Here is a 19,068-nt window from a genome sequence, read left to right on the forward strand (position 1 = left end):
CAGCTAACACTGAGGTGCAGCTACATAAAAATGAACTTTTCTGATAAATAATTTAATTCAGTTAAGGCTGAAAACTTGAAACCCTTGAAAGCGCGCGTGTGTTGCAAAGCCTTGGCTAAGGGCATCCCAAGAAGAGCGGAGGGAGGAGAGGCTCACCCGCAGTGACAGATGCTTCGGTGGCTGCAGCACTAGGATGGCACCTGGGGGAACCCCCCTTTCAAAGCATCTCCCCCCACCCCACCATGTCCGGGCTGGGGTCTGCATCCCCATCCTGCGCAGCCCCGTGGGGGGTTCCCCACGTACCCAAGGCTCTCCCACGTTTCTTGGTTGGTTGGGGATGCCCCCTTTCATGGGGTCGTCCGTTGCTGGGGTGAGAGGAAGAGAGACAGCTTCACCAACACGGCCCACGGGCTGAGGGCCCTCAGCTGGGAGGCAGGGGACAAGGTGGACTCGAGAGGCGAAGCCGAGCAGCCCACGTCTTGCAGGGACGGCCACGGCCACGCGGTGGGGTGGCCTGAGGGCACTGGGCCCTACGGGCCGGGAAAAGCTGGAAACACCCCACCCAAGAGTTGCAGTTCCCGCCCATGGAAGGTCTGGCGAGTCGAGGGCACCGAGCTGCCCGCCCACCACCTGCACACATCTGACTTTGCGCAGTCAGTGCCAAGCCGTGGTGCTGAGGGGCCCCCCACGCATCAGTGATGCAGCACAGTTTTTGGAAACACTGGGCGCTCCAGCGACTCCAGCCGCTATTTCAGGAGAAGTTGGGTGTCCGTGTGCCTCTGAAAGAGGGAGGGCGAGTGACTCGGGAGACTGGAGGCCACCAGAAACCCATTTCTCACACGACCTCGCCCTCCAGCAGTTTTTCCTGTGCAGTCTGGGCTACGTTACCGGCTGCTGCAAGTCGACACTTCACCTTGAAGGGCAGTCTGATGTGAGGGATGAGGGATTCAGCCTGCCTACCCCTGGTTAATTAATAAATGAAAGGGGATGCGAAATCTCAGTGGTTTTCTTCACAGATTTTACACCAAATGAACAGAAAAATTCCTGGCAAGAAGATGCCACCGCCCGCTTGGTAGCTGTGGCACGTCAATGTCAAAAAGACTCATTGAGTTGAGTTGGTACCTTCTTCCTTGAATGCAGTGAACGACTCCTTTTCATAAATCCTTTATTTTCTTCTCTCCTACAATCAAGTGAGGACAATTTTTTTGCTTTTCAGCCAAACAATTTACTTCTGCATCCCGCTCCATGTCTACCCTGCCTCATTTTCACATTACTTTGCGTGCTGTTTCATGCAACTCTGACACACACACACACACCTGCTCTCTTCCCTGTTTCCAGGTGAAGAAGAATGTTTTTCATAGGTATCCAAGGAGACAGATGTCCAGAGTGTCTTTTAACAGAAGTCCAGGTAAGGTATCTTTGTTTAAGTTCTGTCATGAGAAATTTTTCCCTGGAGAAGAGCACCTTCTTGGTCCTTGGGTAGGCACGTTACATGATGACTGGGACTGTGTCTTGTGCAGCAGAAGATGCAGTAAAAATATACTAAAGAGATTATATTCAATACCAGAGTGTGTGAGAAATTGAGTGTCCCACATCTGCTCCATCCTGGCAGGTACGGGAGATGTTTAGTTCAGAGCAGGAGCAGTGAGCCATCATGCTGCAGGTTTAGAAAGCTGAATTTTCCAGTACAGCTGGGTTCTCGTACAATATTACTGCTAATGCTCCTGATCCTGCTAGAGGCTCCAAAACTGCTACTGAGCGTAGTGATCCTCATGCAAGGAAAAGCAAGTTATAGGGAACAGTAGGCAATAACAGTTGTTACCTGCTATTGGCTTTCTCGATGGAGGAAAAAAACCACTCTCACATAAAACACCATTTGACAAAACTTTTCCAGCATTACTGTCTCAAAAGGCTTTGAAATACTACCAAAATTAATATGGAATTAGATGTATGCTATTAGATGACTCCCTGCCACCACCTTAAAACCAAAGAAAAAACAAAGGATTTAAATGGCCTTTTTTACCTCCAAAATGCCTGCAACTGAAATTTCCAGATGCACTTGAATATTAATCATACTGAGAAGCAGTAATGGGTTATTTATGATCTGAGGATCCCTCAAATCCTGGAATATTTTTATTAGCTGTTATTGCCTTACGTCTATTATACAATGCCACTACCAGGTGGAGATTGGTGACAAGTGGCACCCCTCAGGGGTCCGTACTGGGACCAAGTACTGTCTACTGGATTTGTCAACAACACAGACGCTGGGATCGAGGCACCCTCAGCCAGTTCACCCCCGACCCCAAGCTGTGTGGTGGGGGGCAGGGGTGGCATCCAGAGGGATGACATCCAGTGGCCTCCCAGGGCTTAAAGGGGGGACAGGAGAGGGGGGGAGGGACTCTGGGTCAGGGGGTGTGGGGATAGAACGAGGGGTAATGGCTTTAAACTAAAAGAGAGTAGGTTTAGGTTATACATAAGGCAGAAATTGTTCCTTGTGCAGGGGTGAGGCGCTGGCCCCGGGTGCCCAGAGCAGCTGTGGCTGCCCCCTCCCTGGAAGGGTTCAAGGCCAGGTTGGACGGGGCTGGGAGCCCCCTGGAAGGGGGCCCTGCCCGGGGTGGGGGGGGGCACTGGGGGGGCTTCGAGGTCCCTTTGAACTGAAAATATTATTTGATTCTCTGCCTCCACAGTATCACGGAAAACATATTTTTCTAATTAAAAATCCTGATATCAGTCTTCAGTACTGTTCAGCAGCTGGGAAAAGAAGCCACGCCTATACACGCACGGTCACCACTCACCAAGTGCCTCGCTGCCGGCTTCTCTACTCACCTTCTTCTCGACATCACCGACACAATGTTTGAGGACAGAGCGAAGGCCATAAATCTCTTTATCGGTCTCCCGGGCCTCGCGGCTGATGACCCCGACGTCTCCCGCCAGCTTCGCCATGCTCGCCTCGCATCTGCAGCCAGACCAGGGGGAGCAGAGCCTCTGCGGGGGGGGTGCCGGGGGGGCGGCACAAGGCAGATGCTGGTCTCCACGTGCTGCCACCAGACCGAATCCAGCCCCGTCCCGGACCACCCCAGCGAGTGGCAAAACAGGCAGAGACACTCCGGTGGAACATCCCTGATCCCCAGTCTGCTGCCAGGTATTACTGGCGGTTAAAATGCTGCTGGAAGGGGCAGCGAGGAAGCGGGGGGGGGGGGGACACACACAGTGTGCACACCATTGCGGCCGTGATGCCCGTGGGCTCCTCGTACCACAAACCAGCTCCCACGGGGTCCAGGGGAGCTGCAGGAGCCGCCCAAACTCACCCCGCCGAAACGAGTCCCCCCCTGACTTCCCACCGTCCAATCTCAATAAATTAAATTAAACCCGAAGAGTAAATGAAGAAGCTAATCTGGACTCCAAGCACCGCCAGGTTCTGGATGCCACAGGCACCCCAGCCTGTAGCCTCCACCAGCTGGACCCGTAAATTGGGGAAGGTCACTTTTAGATTAAAAAAAAAAAAAAAAACAAACCTGCTCTTTTGTAAGGGGCATTTGACATTTGCTGTTTGAAGTCTTTTGGTCGCATCCACAGAAATACCTCGTTGCATTTAAAATGGACAAACGAATTATTTGAGTGGTGGCATTAATTGAGTAGCCCAGGGATTGAATAACAGTCAACCAGCTATCCTTTACAGGTAGAATGAATGACTTTCAACCCGTGTCTTTCGTGTGTGTATGTGCGTGTGTGTGTGTATATGTATATATATATATATAAAAATTTGTGTATATATATGTGTGTGTATATACATCTATATGTGTGTGTATATATATACATACACACACATTGTGTATGTATAGTATATATGTATATAAGTAAATAGATATATAAAAATATATTAAATTTTTTAACATGAGCAAGAAGGTTTTCTTCAGTGTGTATTTAAATATACATATAACATTATACATACACTTAAGAGGAACAAGGAGACACAGATTTCCCTCTCTGCATCCCTCCTTCACGCTGTGCCCCCAGGAGTAACAGCCAGCCCCACTGCAGGTAGGACAAGAGTGTGGGAGAAAATACCTTCAGGCCACAAAGTAGAGCACAATTTAATATAAATAACAGAATAGAAGTTGAGCGAGGAAAACAGCTAAGTTTTAAAATGCCAGAGAAATTACCCTCCAAAGCACCACCACAGAACAAATCCAGTGCTGTTGACAGATAAAAGTTCTAAAGGGAAGTTTTGACACCTTAAATAGACCAGCCTTTTGTCATCTCCTGATGATGCTTAGATATTGTGATACACCTTACAGAGCGTGTAGCTCAAGGAAACAAAACAAAACAAAACAAAAGTTACTGCAGATATTAGAGGCTTTGTACAAAGGTCAGACCTTTGATCAAAAGAAACATTGATTTGGAAAACATGTACAAAATATCTGCAAGCGTGAGCATGGATCTGTAGAGGGAGGGCAAGAATTGCAAGGCTTTGCCAGAAGAGCAGAGTGTGAGAAGGAGGAGGATTAACGGCTCTGTAGCTGTAGCAAGACATTGCTTCAGTTACAAGAGAAAGAAACCTGAATATTCTACACGGAGAATACTCAAAAATAGAGGATTTGATGACAGGACCCAAACCCCAGGCTTGCAGCGTGGGATTAGTGCAAGCACAGGTGCATGACTGGGTACCCCGGGGGGCCTGCAGATGTGGGGGTCTCTGCAAAGACCCCCCCAGCACTGCTCAGAGCTGACTTTCCCCCGCGTACCCTCACCGCTGCGCGCACAGCCGTCAGGAGGGGAGCGGGGGGCTTGGGGACGGCTGAAGTCTTGCTCTAATTCGATACGCCAGGCTGGAGATGTTCTGCAGTTTTGGGGGGTGGGGGGGTTGGGGGTGGGGGGTCCCGGCTTCCAGCGCGGGGGCACTGGGAGCGGGGCGGAGGCTGTGCTCCCCGGAGATTTGCGTACGAATTATGGGGCGTGAAGAACTAAAAGGCTCTGATGGCTGTATCAAAGCATTTACGGAGAGGAACACAGCTACCTGCTATATGCCCGAGGGGCTCTATCCTCCAAAGTCACGGGGGGAGCAGTATATTATGGGCTGCTGTACTTGACTAAGTATTGAATTTTGCGAAGGGTCGTGTAACCTCACGCATACACACCAGGGCTTTTGGCTGTCTAGTTGGTCCTTTTCCTGCTGGACTTTTTCTCTGAGAAACAAAAACGCTCACAAGAAAAGTAAACACCATATAACCATCTGTGTAAAGTGCATTGTTTATGCATTTGTGCATTCATTTAGTCTTTTGTTGGTGAGGCTGAAGAGAATGATTTAATATTTATCAGAAGTGTGCCTTTTTTTTACAGTTGATTACCTAAGTCTTATTACTGTAATACATATTTCCATGCCCACAGGAATTCTCATTAAGAGTTAGAATACAAATAAAATATAGTTAATTCAATGGGAAAGCCACTATTGCTGAGATGCTGAAGGCTGTTTTTCTTAAAGATCACGGCTACCTGACGCATAAATGTTTACACGGTGTAGAAATGTAGTCAGAAGGTCCAAGAATTAATGGATAATTACATCAGTAATTGGCAAGAAGTCTCTGTCTACTTTGCAGGGAAAGGTAGAGTAAAAGAACAGACACAATTTGAATTACAAGAGCTAATCCACATTAATCCTTTACACATGGCAGGATACAGGAGGATGAATCATCTGCTGTGAGAAAGATCAGTGGCTCCATTTAAGGCTCATTCCATCCCAGATAGCCTTGGATGAAGGTTAGGCCACAAATCAAGAGGAAAACTCTCATTGCATGTTTGCATTTGGAAGATTTCTATTCATTCAGTAAATGTAAATTATACAAACACATGCGTTTGTTTCCAGCCACTCCGGTCTCTCTCTAATATACATAGGCATTTAAAGTCCTGAAAGTCAAGATCAAAGAAATGCAAAAAATCAGAATATTAATTGTCAAGGTAATGGCAATGCCTGTCAGTTCTGGCTCGCTCCTCAACCACGGAGCTGGGGACAGGTATGCAGCCAAGGCTTGGCATTTCCAGAAGTTGAACTTCAGCAGCAAGAAAAGAAAGTGCTGGTGGTTCATGCACCACACAAATCTATACTATGCTTTAGCTTAAAGTCAATCATTCACCGAAAACTACATTATAATATTGATGTTGGAATGCTGCTAAAACACCAGCTCTGGCTCTGCAATAACAGTATGTTTAGATGAAGCTAGAAAAACTGCCATTTTCCTTTTCCTCTCCTTAAAAATAACTGGGGTCTAAGGACTTAGTTTCCAGCATCATATGACGATGACCTTGGTCCCCTGATGATAGTTTCTTTATGTGTGGTTGCACACATGTGTTTTGGGATCCTCCCTTCTGCCCGTGGGAAAGGCCAACCAGTGCACCTGAAAAATGGGCGAGGAAGGAAGAGGAAAGGGAAGGGGAAGGGGAAGGGGGAGGGGAAGGGGAAGGGGAAGGGGAGGGGAGGGGAAGGGGGAGGGAAATGGGAAGGGGAAGGGGAAGGGGAAAGGGAAAGGGGAAGGGGAAGGGGGAGGGAAATGGGAAGGGGAAGGGGAAGGGGAAGGGGAAGTGGAAGGGGAAGGGGAAGGAGAAGGGGAAGGGGGAGGGAAATGGGAAGGGGAAGGGGAAGGGGAAGGGGAAGTGGAAGGGGAAGGGGAAGGGGAAAAGAGGGACCCAATAAAATGTCTTGTTGTGGGCGTCTGTGAGTGCTTGACCTCTTGCTTCTTCCAGTTGTTTTCTTCTTCTTTACGCAAGGAGAGGTGGAGTGGTCAGTTCTTTCCCCACAATTTTCCCACTTTCCCCCCAAGTGCGTTTGCTTTCCTCTGCTGCAGGCGAATGCTCAAGCCCAGAGGGTGGGAGCAAGCCGGGCGCAGCTGGCGGAGGGAAACATCACGCCAGGGAAAACGCCGGGACAAGCAGAGCGAGACACGTCACCCGTGGAATGTTGTGGCTTCACGAAGAGCATATCGTCTGGAGAGTCTGCCAACCCGCATTGGAAAACATCAGGAGGCTCTTGCAGGATCACCTCCTACTTTGTTCCCATGCTAATCAGCCACAAGGTTAAAAAAACCCCATCTTTTTCCTGCCAACTTTGAAAGCGTTGGCTTCAGCTTCTCGTTTTGGATTCTTGGGTCTCTCTGCAGTTGTCTGGAGCCCTTCAGTACCCTGTGATTTTTTTTCCTTTCTCTCCCAGTAGTTATACATGGAAATTAAGACATCTCTGGTTTTATTTTTTTCTGTAAACTATACATAGATGTATACTCCTCGCAGCCAGAAATTTTCCTATTCCCACTATCACATTCCTGGCTCTTTTTTATACCGTATCAAGTTTTTCATTTCAAAAAGGGGGATCTGGGCTCGGTACAGTATTCTGCTATCAATCTCTGTGCCATACACAGAACTAAAATAACCTCCCTATTTACTGATCCTCTGCTTCTCTTGTCCAAGACCATACTCCTGGCACTTCTGATGTTGTGTCATTGTAAGAGATCATGGTAAGATATTTACCTGACATATTCCCCAAACTTTTCAGGGGCACTCAGTAGTGGAACGGTCTCTCATTGGGTTTATAAAATACATTATTTTCTCAATCAGCCCACATTACCAGTAATCCTGGATATTATTCATTACCCCCTTTTCCTCACTTGACCAAATTTTGTTATTCCTAAATGTCAATAACAGTGTTTTATATGAAAAGCATATGACTGACCTCTGGAGGAAAAAAAAATTATAAAAACCAACCAACCAACAACAACAAAAAAAAAAAAAAACACCAAAAAAAAACCCAAAACACATTAGAAATATGCCAGTTCAGAGACATTTTTTCCTTAATGACTTTTTTTTTCTGATGTATCAGTTCATACTGCTCTTAATCCATGTGCTCTCTTGATATTACATGGCAGAGTTCAACTTTGTCTTTCTTTTAATCATAATGTGCTACAAAGTGCCCCATGGAAGTCCACCTATGTTATGTACGTGCAATTACTTGTAGTGACGAAAACTTATCATCTCACCCAAGGAAGAAATCAAGTTTGCTCAACAAGACCTAGTTTCCAAGAGAGGAAGTGAAGATTTTATTGAAACAACAGGAGAGTTTCAGTAGGAGGAAATAACCACTTCAGCTGAAGTCTAGCCAGACTGGAGAAGAAAAAATTTTCTAAAATGGTAAGTGTGTGATGAAGAATGAGACAAGAAAATGCAGTTATTTTCCCCTGGCTTGATAGTTTTTCTAACACAGAGAGTGAGAATCACAGATCTGGCACTAAAATGGAGATATAAAGTGAGTGCAAAGGACATTTATGCCCACTCTGAATCTGCTCTGCACAAGTGGACTATCAGAGATGAAAATGGGACCAGGACGCATTCCTTACCTTGCCACTCTTCCACGCAGGTCTCCAAAACCCTGCATGTATTTATTGTCCAGGCTTTGAACAGCAAAATTAGTTTCCACTGCGGCACCATCCCTCGTTCTTATTTGCCTCTCCAAAACCTGTAAATTAAAGACCATTAATGCAATTTTGGTTTTTTACTTTGTTGGGTTTTTTTTTCATTTCACAATAGGGCTCAAAGCACTACTTATGACAGCATATCTGAAATCTTGTTTTCCTTTCTTGGAGAAAGTAGCAGTGTATTTTTCTTTCAAAAATCTATATCTGCATAAATAATATGCCCATTTTTCCCCTTAACAATGCACTTTATGATGGAAAGTCTAGCACGCAAAAATTAGGAAATGTAAAAATTGGGAAATTAATTTCACTCTCTCCCTCCAGTACTGTTCACAGCCGCAGTACAGTGCAGCCCGTAATAAATAACACAATTTTTCCAAGTCAGGATCCTTTCAACAGGGTCTGCCAGGTGTTTCGAGGAGGGAGGCAACAGCGAATCTGAGTGCTTTGCAGCAGCCCGGGGGCTCTGCAGCGAGGCGCGGCGCGGAGGTGGGCGCAGGACCTCTGCCCCCAGCCCAGCCTGCCCGTGCTGCAAATGCACGAATCCTTACGTCCAAGCTAACTCACCGCACTTGGCATGCACAAAAAGATGCTCTTAACACAGACAGCCCTGCACGGGGCAGGTTTTGGCTGCAGCAAAAGCATGGACCTGCTGTTAAACTGCATTACAGACATACCCACCCAGCCCTGAGCTAGGATGTGGGTCAGTGTAATCAGCTTCTCCATGTCTTGTTCCACCCCTGTTGCCCAGTATGTGGCCTGGTATCTGATCTACTGCACCGTACTAAAAGTCTGATAAAGGTAGAAGGAGTAACCACCCTGCAGAGTCTTCTGAAGTGGCTCATCCTGGTGGTGTCTGACTGTGTCACAAGCATCAATTTTAGGAAGCCCTTGTGCAGCTACTGTGACCTTTCAAGGATGCAGAAGCAGAGCGGGGGGGGCATAATTACTAAAATCTCCAGATTTTACTTCTCCCATTGAAAGGAGAGTCCTGGGGTTGATATTTTAGCATCATTCAGCACCACACAGCTCTTCACCTGGTCAAAGCACAGCTTTTATTCTTTTTTTATGCAAATGTCTTACTTGTGCAAAAATAGAGTGGCTTTTATTGGCTTTTAATCTGAAATGTTCCCCACTGAGTGAGTTGAAAAAAAATAAAAAAAATAAGTACAGGAAAGGAAAAACATGAGGGAAAATGTAAACTGTAAATGTTTAAAGTTTATCGAAGCTGTTGCAGGTGGGTTTGCCTGTCCCGTGGGTCACACAGGCTCGTCCCACCGCCGGGGCTGCGGGAGGGCGCAGGGTGGTCCGGGGTCCCAGGAGCGTGGCTCGTGTGTCTGGAGGCAGTGCCAGGGCCCCTTCCCCTGCGGCCGTGCCCCTGAAAACCGGGTCAGGGCAAACATTTCAGGGTCGGCTGCACTCAAGGAACATGCACGTACCCCCAGCACCGCGCGGCACTGCTGTCCCCGCTTTCTCCAGCAAGAGGAGACGCTTCAGCGTCCTTCCAAAGTGGGGCACGGGCGAGTGGAGAAAGCTGTAATAACTCTGGAGTAAAATGGTAATTCAAATTCAGATCTCAGCCCCTCCCCGGGGCAGGTGACCGATGACCACCCGCTCCGTGCAGCCCCCCGGCTCGGACACGGGCACCTCTTGTCAGAGGTGGAGCCAGGCGCGGCTTCCCCTCCGCCCCTCCGTTTTTAGTATTGATGTTTTTCTCTGGCAATTTTTAATCTTCTCCCGGGAGGTTTTTGTCAAGGGTCTGGTTGTTTTCCCACCCGGCACTGATCGCTTTGCTGTCCCTCATGCAGCATCAGCCAGGGTGTTTTCCCGGCGCTGGCAGAGGGGTGCTGACTCAGGCTCACCTTCATTCCTGGTGGCAATGGCAAGCCAGCATCTTGCCCAAATCAGACTTCTTTGAAGGACATTCTTCCTGCTTTGAGGAAGATTTGGAGTACGAGTGAGTCACATTTCCTGGCAGATTCTTTTTTTTTTTTTTTTTTTTTTCAAGTGCTTGAGAAATCGACATTGTTCAACCACCCTCATTTGTTGCACGCCAGGAGCAATTCTCCAAAATTTTGTAGTGGCTTTGATTGACACGTCTCACTGTGCTGTTCTCTATGCTGCCAGTGCTCTGCCCTTATCAAATCCTCACAACCAAAATACACAAATCAAACACACATCTGAGATTAGGACCTAGAGAAGAGTAATTTACAACCAAGGGAAAAGATTAGATTTAGATGTTGATAGCATCTTAGGCATTTTTCTGTCAAAACAGTCCTGTACTTATTTGATCTGGATAGGGTTAGAGGAATTGGATGATCTAAAATAAATAAGTGGTTTTACAGCACTGCTTATCACCATAGTATCACAATCTCAAAAATAAAGTCAGTATGAAATGAACACAGAGCTCAGTTTTAATTCAGACTAATTTCAGGTGAGCCATGATTGCATGCTTCTTAAAATAAATCTACAGAAGATCAAATATTTCCTCAAGTACATGAAAAACCAAATGTATTGTGAATTTAGTGGCATTTGAAAGACATTTAACACTTCAAAGGACAAAACAAATATCTGGAGAAGTCTATTTCAAAATATTTTTGTATTTTCAATCTTTGCCCAAAGAAGGTGTTGGTAAATTTCACATACAAATTTGGCAAGAGCAAATAATCAAAGATCTTTAGCCAGAAAAGAGGTATCCCATGCATTTCCAGCATACAGCCATCGGTCGGTTTAAAGAAAAAGTGAAGCTGAACCTACATTCCGAGCTGCACTGAGCTTTGTGAAGAGTTTCCGCAATATTTGGTTATGTTTGCATACAGACATTTATATAAAGTAGTAGAAATCTGCATCAGGAAAACTCAGAAGTAAACCCAAACTTGAGTCTTGATGTTATACATGAGACGAGAAAATGAAAATACAGGTTTCTCCTATTTCCCTTGAACTCAGTCTCTGGCACTCCAACCAAACTGAAAGCAAATAGAATCTGGACTTTTGAATGAAAACACCACCAAAACTCATTAGTCTGCTTTTTACTACATTTTCCTTTCCCTTTTTTTTTTTTTTTTTTTTTCAACTTTGCTTTCTCTAGTCCCCTCCTTTTTGTTTTCAGAGGCAACTTCAAGTGCCACAACACAAAAAAAAAATCAAAATTTAACTAGAACACAGCGGTCACGTCAGGTACTTTCCTGCTCCTGAGGCCAATATCAGCGCTGAATGGAACGTGGGCTCAAGCTGCACCACTAAAGCAGGGAAATGCTCCTCGGCATGTATTACCTCAATGTCCTGGCTGAGCTTTTTAACGATGCTCGTAATGGTCTGGATGTGATATTCCAGCAGCTGCCGGGCAGCGTCCTCCCCGTGCCGGTAACCTCTGCTTCCCCGGAGGTAGGAGACGATGTCATCTTGGATTTGGAAAGCCTGATGGAGGAGGAAAGCCGTGGTCCTCTCCTGGCTGGATAACCGCTTTTCCAGAAGGCAAGTCCTGTCCCTGGGGCGAGGAGGAGGGGAAGGGTCTCTCCTGCGAACACCAAAAAACGCCGGTCACGGCACGCAAGCCGAAGGACGTGGGTGCTGGTGATCCCCTGCCCACCGTGGGGCCAGCCCCAGCCCGGGGCTGTGTCCACATCGTCCCTTGTACCAGGGGCTTTGGTGCTCCTGTGCACCCCTGCCAACCCCCCTGGCAATAACAACCTCTCCACGCGGGGCGAACATTTGGGCACCGGCCTCAGTAATGACCCTGGAGATGCAAACGACATTTTTGCAGCAATTAAGCAAAACCCATGCGGCTTAATGACCTGGGCTTATTTTCAGAAGCCTCGAGGCACTCCCATGATGTGCTGTCATTGCAATCCTCATTTTAAGTTCTTCCTGTTTCTTTTTAGACCAAGGCAACAGTGAGCACACGCAGCCACCTCCTTCCAAAACGCCCCAGTACGTACAGAGATGCGCGTGCAGAACACGCCCTGGCTGAGAGCGGGCAGAAGGAGAGCTCGTGCCAAGTACAGCAACGCCTGTGTTTGGTTTTCCTTTGCGTTATTTACACCTACACACTGGAAAGAAGTCTGAAATCCCAACGGTCTCCTTACAGCCACCCCATCCCCATCCGCCTGCTGAAGCCCAGGGGAATGAGCCAGGGGCTCAGATACACTCAGTGGAACTGCATATAAATATAGAAGAGAGGAAGGATGTTGCAAGGATCTGAAACTGGCAGGTACAGAATGAAGCTCAATTTAGACAGGCACAATCTGGAGTTTGAGGGAAACTGGAGTCACTTTTTTTGTAAAAATCCAGAGATTGATTTAATAACTGCAGAACTTTGGTTTTGCCTGTTATGCAGAAAATGAAGTTTGTTTTATGTCTTAGTTTAACCTGAATGGCATATTTTTTATGCTCTCAGTGCTAAAATACCCTTTCATCACGCAGTTTAGCTAAACCCTGCAGCTCAATGATGAAGAAAAATAACCGGTTAGTCATTTGGGAAAGAAGTCATACATGTTTTCTCTTGATCTCTGCTTTTAGACTGCTATAAATAAAAGTTCTGATGTAAAAATAATTTTTGAAAAAGAAAGGCGAAGAGACGAGAGTTCGAGCACCCTACCCAATCAATACACAAAATGCAAAGATGACAGTTTAGTGACTGAAGTGTGCCTAAGGATACTCTGCGGCAAGTTTTTCAGCCATATGGGCTGAAATGATGTTCTGCAGCTGGCTTACATCTGCACGTACCAGGAGCTGCGTCATATTTGTCTGAGGAATTAAGGTTTTAAAATAAACGTAGCCTTTGGCAGCCATGACGTACCAACAAGATCCGAATCCTTAATTTCAACCTCATCTTGGTAAAAACTCTAAATATCAAAATGACCAGCTGAGGCTGTGTGAGTTCTTTTGTACTCGAATTGAGCCTGAGCCCTGCTGAGGACTTGCAAAGGACTTAAATATATGATCTCTGAAGCTTTATTCCCCTTACTCTCTCTGCCTTTTCACTTGCCTTGCAACCAGGTTCCTTCTGAGGAGTCCCAGGGAATTCCCCTCAGACCCTTCACGGGTAACAACAAGATCTGAACACGGTCCAGTGCCTCCCATGACCAGAAGAGACAGGGGTTGCTCTCCTGTCCCTCTCTCCTGCTCTTTCCTCTGCCCCTATTCTCTGCTCCCAGCCACTCACTGCCATTTTTGCATCCAGATCAGCACAGGAAGGAGAGATGAGGAGGCAGAGAAAGCAAAAAAATACACAGAAAACCTGGAAAACAGCAGTGACTCATCAGGCTAACGAGAAGTTTTGCTGTCACGACTGCTGTCTCAAGCCCTGCGTGAAGGGATGGAGCCTGCAGGATGCCTGTCACAGCCAGCACCCGAATCCTGAGGATTTCTGAGCCTTTTCATGTCACCGGCCTGGAAGCCCTCGCCGGCCAGCCAGACCCCGAGCAAGCTGCCGTCGGCTCGGGCAGCATCTCTAAATGAGAATGTCTGGGAGCACAGGAGAGGGCTACTTCTCGTCAGCTCCCATAAATATCTTCCTCCTCGTTACGAGGCTGGGGCTACCCTCACTCTGTCACCTTGTGTCACTTTGAAGGCTCATTTGCATACTCAGGGCAGTAAAACACCCTCGATCCTCTGTCGGCAGTGGGAGATTTTCCAAAGATTTAGATCCATCATTTACAGAAATTAACTTCTGCTGCAAACCTCGTTGGCCTTCTAATTTAATGAAAATTTTAGGTGTGGTTCTGTTTGGCTTTAGTAGAACTAACATGGGTTTAGGAAGTCTAAGCCGCTTTGATTTATTAATAACCTCCTTCAAAAGATCTGAGTGTGTGCAGTAAGCTAACCCTGCGTCCTGGGTTGAGTGAGTGGTGGAGTTTTTTGGTGGCAGGGGAGGGGGCTATCGGGGCGGCCCCCTGTGAGAAGCTTCTCGAAGCTCCCCCAGCTCCACGTCAGCTCCACTTCTGTTTGGGAAACTGAGCCCATCAGCTGCACCTCTGCGATAACGTATTTAAGAAGGGACGTGGTGACGGGCAGGGGGACTGGTGAGGAGGAGTTGCGGCAGCTGCGTGAACACCAAGGTCAGTGGAGGAACGGAGGAAGAAAGGAGGGGGGAGGTGTGCCAGAGCAGAGACCCCCCTGTATCCTGTGGGGAGACGGCAGGGCAGCCCCCCCTGCCACCCATGGAGATCTACGGTGGAGCAGACATTGATTTATGGCCTGTGGCTCCTGCTCAGCTGATCAAGGTTCTGTGCCCGAAGAAGGCCGGGGTCTCATGGGAAAAGGCAGCCCCGCTGCTGTAATTCAGCGCTGGGAGGATTGCAGCATGCGGGGGAGTCCCACGCCGGAGCAGCTCGGGAAGGGCTGCAGCCGTGGGAGGGAATCCAGTCGGAGGAAGTTAGTGACCCATGACGGAGCAGTGTGGGGAACGCTGCGGCCCGTGGGAGGAATTCAAGTCAGAGAAAGTTTGTGGAGGACTGTCTCCTGTGAGAGGGGGACCACGATGGAGCAGGGGGAAGAAGTTCCAGACACTCCCCTCACCGAAGATGAAGGAAGTGGCAGCGCTGACTGCACCCCCCATTCCCTGCCCCTGCGCCCCTGGGGGAGGAGGTAGAGATATCGGGAGCAGAGCTGAGCCCGGGAAGAAGGGAGGGGTGGGGGGAAGGTGTTCTCAAGATGGGGCAATGCTTCTCACTGTCCTACTCTGTTATGTGTTGTTAGTGTCTGTAATAAATGTATGTTCTTTTTTTTTCTTCCCCTAACGAGTCTGCCTTTTGGTCGTGATCATAAAGGGGGATTTTTCCCCCTCCCAGTCCTATCTTGAACCCCAAGCCTGGCTCTCTGTCCCTTCTTATTGCTGGAGGGGAAGGGAGAGAGAGGTGCTGCGTTGGGGTTGGCTGCCGATCAGGCCTAAACCACGGCACCCTGCAACCTACTGCTCTAAATACATCCATTATTGTTTTCAGTCATAATTGACCGCTGAGTGGAGAAGCCAAGAAGGTTTTCAGATTCCAAGGACTTCACACCCTAAAAGTACTTTCCACCAGTCGCTCCCACCATGTCAGGACGCTTTCTGGAGACAGAACCATCTCCTGCGGCTCAGGGCCAACGCGGATGAGATGCTCCAGTCCGCAGTTGAAGTGCTAAAGCATACACACTAATTGCCTTGAGTATCCAGGTATTACCAGCAGAGATACTGCTAGAAAATGAAGGAAGCTGACTGAATAAAAGCTCCCTGGTCCTGAGAAAGCTGCTCCCATGAGGCTGGGGTTTAGAGAGCCAGGAGGAACTGGCTGTATCAGGAGACATCTCAACCCTGAGCTCAGGTGCTCATGAGATGTTCAAGAGAAAGCATGTCAAGAAACTGGAAGAAGAAAACAAAGTGGGGAAGCAAGATTAGTTGGATCAAGTCTACAGTCTGGGTCTGAAGACTGAGGCTTGCAGAGGTGATGGGAGCTGGGTGGAGGTGGGAAGAGGGGACCTAAGAGGTAGCCGAAGGCAGTATGGGTCAAAACACCCTGATTTTATCAGGTAGGAGAAAGCTGTGTTTGTGCTTCTGTGTGCTGCTGGTCAGAAGACCAAATAAAATGAAACAAAATTAAATAAATGACCCTCACTTCACACTGGAGATCAGCAGTGACGCTTCTCTGCAGCTCTGTAAGGCTACTGATTCTCTGTAAACTTGCAGGAAGTTCAAAAATTTGAGCACAAACCTTCCATCAAATCTGCTTGAAATGCCCAAGGAATTGAAAAATTATTAAAAGCAGAGCTGCCTTAATTTCCTTGAAAAGCAGACTAACAGCAATGCAGGGACACTTGCAGGGAACTATTGCACACAGGGAGAAAAAAGATTCAAATGGGGAAAATACTTCTGGGTGCCGCATTTCCTGGATTTGCTTTCTTTATTTTTGTTACTACAGAGAGTGTTTTAGTCACACACACACAAAAAAAAAAAAAAAAAAAAAAAAAGGAGGGGCATTTGGCTCCTAGAAAAGAATTTCATTGTTCTGCCAGTTAGACTATAAGCATTTCCTAACAGACTCTTCTGGTGGCACAGCTGCAGTTTCAACTTTGGGAAACCAAGTTAAGTCAGTAGCCCACAGGGTTAAAGAGACTGCAAGAAAATATCAAGAAAAATCTGAATAGAAATGTTTACAAATGTGACATCAAGGGCAGGTAATCAATTTGCTGTTGCTTAAAGTTGTTCCCTTGATTCCATGGAACAAAAAAAAAGAGTAATCTGCCTCCATGGCACTTCACGGTCGTGAGTAATCAACATGCACCCTCAACTCACATAAACCCTGAATGTTTGCAGTAGATGCAAATCCATCCTCATTTCTCTGCTTATTCAGCAAAGAGCGGGCAAGGATACAGCTCGAAGTGAATCTGGACTTTTTCTGGCCAAGCTGCTGATAGGGGCGTAGGAGAAAATACATCTGACCTGAACACAGAATATATTTTTTGTGCATTGTTCCAGGATGCTGCTGCCACTCCTGACACAGAGACTTTCTCAGCAGCGTGTCCTGCCCTGACCAGTCACCTCCACCACCCCTGCATGGTGCTAATGCCAAAACCGAGTCCTGCACTGCACGGTGCTCCCTGATTGAAGGGCAGGGCTGAGAAAGCAGAGATGTTCCCCAGAGCTGAAAAACAGCTCCCCTCCAACCCGAGTTATTGCACGACTGAATTAATTCATATATCGTATCAACCATTTATTTTTGTTTGGCTTCTGGAAATCCATATCCGAGGAAGGATTTTTTTTATAAGCACTGATGAACGGTTTGCCAGCGGCTGTGTGTCCTGAATATTTTCACCTGCTGGGGGTAGAGCAGTTTGCACTTTCGATGTAGGTCACTGCACCCTTCCTGCAGCACCACAGTCACCCCTTCTTCCCTCATTATAACCCCGCTGCAGATTTTTTTTTTTTTCTATCCCTCCTGAGAACCAAGGACTGTACCTGCTGTGCGGCAGCTCTGTTAAAAAAAGGCCGGTTTTAAGAACTGTCTGAAACACACAGTAAATCTGGCCACGCAGAATAGTTTCACTGGAAGTATTTTAACACCAGTCTTGAAGGAGCCTTCCAAACCTTGTAGAAATTTACTGCACAACAGCGTAAATTATGCACAGTTGCTGTTGCAATACAGTGATCGCTATTCACCTCCTTGCTCGGTTTCTATAAACATTTCCCAAACTTCAGCATGGAGAAAAAATGTCTGGATGAAAAACAGCAAAGTTGGCCCTGTATCATCTTTTCTCTTTTTTTTTTTTTTTTTCCCTACTTGCAGCAATTACCCACAGCAGCTTCTGTGCTTGCAGCAGCTCCAGAGTCCAGAGGGAAGGAGCCGGGTGAGCTGAGAGACTTGGCTGCTCTGAGAGAGGTGACCTTGAAGGGTCATTGAGGCGAAGAGCTGAAAGCATCCCACTTTGGCCAACAAAATGAAAAAAAAAAAAACCAAAAGCGCCAACATTTTAAGAAAAGTTCTTATTAGCTTATCCTCCCAGCTAGTGAAATTGGCAGGTCAGGTGTCTGCGGTAAGGGCTTGAGGCAGTGCTGATCCCCAAAGCAGAAGCCGCAGGATGCCAAGCAAAGCATGGACTCGTGAGTCTGGAGCTTCAGGCGCCGAGACAACCGGTGCCAGAAGCAGCTTTTGGCCTCTCCGCAGGGCAGGAGCTCCGGCGAGGGCTTCTGATAATAACCCCAGTGTGAAACCGGTGCCGTGATCCCGCCTTGCCCCCAGCACTGCGACGCTTCCAGCGGGAACGCGAAGCGCGGAGCCTTTGCCGCTGCGGACGCGGACACGCGTGGCCCGTGGGAAGCGGGGGGGTGGAAAGGCCAGCTGCTCCACCGACGGCCACGCAGGTGGCCCCAGTAACTCCAGTGCGGGCGTGCGGAGGGGGGTGCAGAGACACGAGCCCGCCCGGGAGCTCGGCGTTGGGAAAAGCTCGCGAAAGGCATTGGTGGTGAAGCGCACCGGGGCGCCAGGAGCTTCGCGTGCCCCCCAGCTCCCCCAAACGGGGTGGGAAGCCGTTCCTCGCCCGGAGGCGCAGGTCGTGGAAATGATGGAGATTCGGCTTCAGCAAAATACCTCCAGGCTGGTTCCAGCAGTGAGAGGAGCAGAGCCTGGGGCAGCCCCGGGTGGGGCGGTGGGAAAAGGCAGCGTGGGCACCGGTTCATCCCCGGGGGGACTGAAACCCATCTGATGGGCGTGGGAACCGCAAGCGGGGCGAGAGAGCGGCAGGCGGAGCTCCAGGGGGGACTCGGGGGGTCCTGAGAACACACATCACCGGGCTGCAGGCGCTGGTAGCGCCCAAGAGTTAATCACTCAGCCCTTAATAACAGCCCCCCCCCTCCCCCCCATCCCCGCGGAGGGAGGGACGCTGCAGAAACCAGCTCGCTGACCCAAACGCTCACGTACAGGGAGCAGCACGTCTCATAACCGTGGGGTGATAACCCGGGTTACCCCGGGAAGCACCTTTGGGAGTCAGTGAACACTCCCGAGGCGGTGAGCTGAATTTATTTACGTCGTCCTCGGAACCACCTGCTGAATAAAATGATCGGTGATGCGACTCATCTCTTGGTATTTATCTAACAGGGATGTAAATGGTGACATATGTCCGAGAACACAGACTTTAAGGT

At 48.1% G+C, this 19,068-nt stretch overlaps 1 protein-coding gene across 1 annotated transcript in view; it reads right to left on the reverse strand.

Annotated features, from left to right (window-relative positions):
* FAM81B (family with sequence similarity 81 member B) overlaps positions 1-19,068 on the reverse strand; it is a 34,576-nt gene that overhangs the window by 11,002 nt on the left and 4,506 nt on the right. The window contains exons 2-4 of the mRNA XM_032993085.2: positions 11,727-11,970; positions 8,379-8,497; positions 2,827-2,956 (exon numbers count right to left, since the gene is read on the reverse strand). Coding sequence (XP_032848976.2) covers positions 2,827-2,956; positions 8,379-8,497; positions 11,727-11,970 — 493 coding nt within the window. The remainder of the gene's footprint in view (positions 1-2,826; positions 2,957-8,378; positions 8,498-11,726; positions 11,971-19,068) is intronic.

Source organism: Tyto alba, unplaced genomic scaffold, assembly GCF_018691265.1.
Source record: "Tyto alba isolate M040663 unplaced genomic scaffold, T.alba_DEE_v4.0 Super-Scaffold_13, whole genome shotgun sequence".
In the NCBI taxonomy this organism is placed as follows: Eukaryota; Metazoa; Chordata; class Aves; order Strigiformes; family Tytonidae; genus Tyto; species Tyto alba.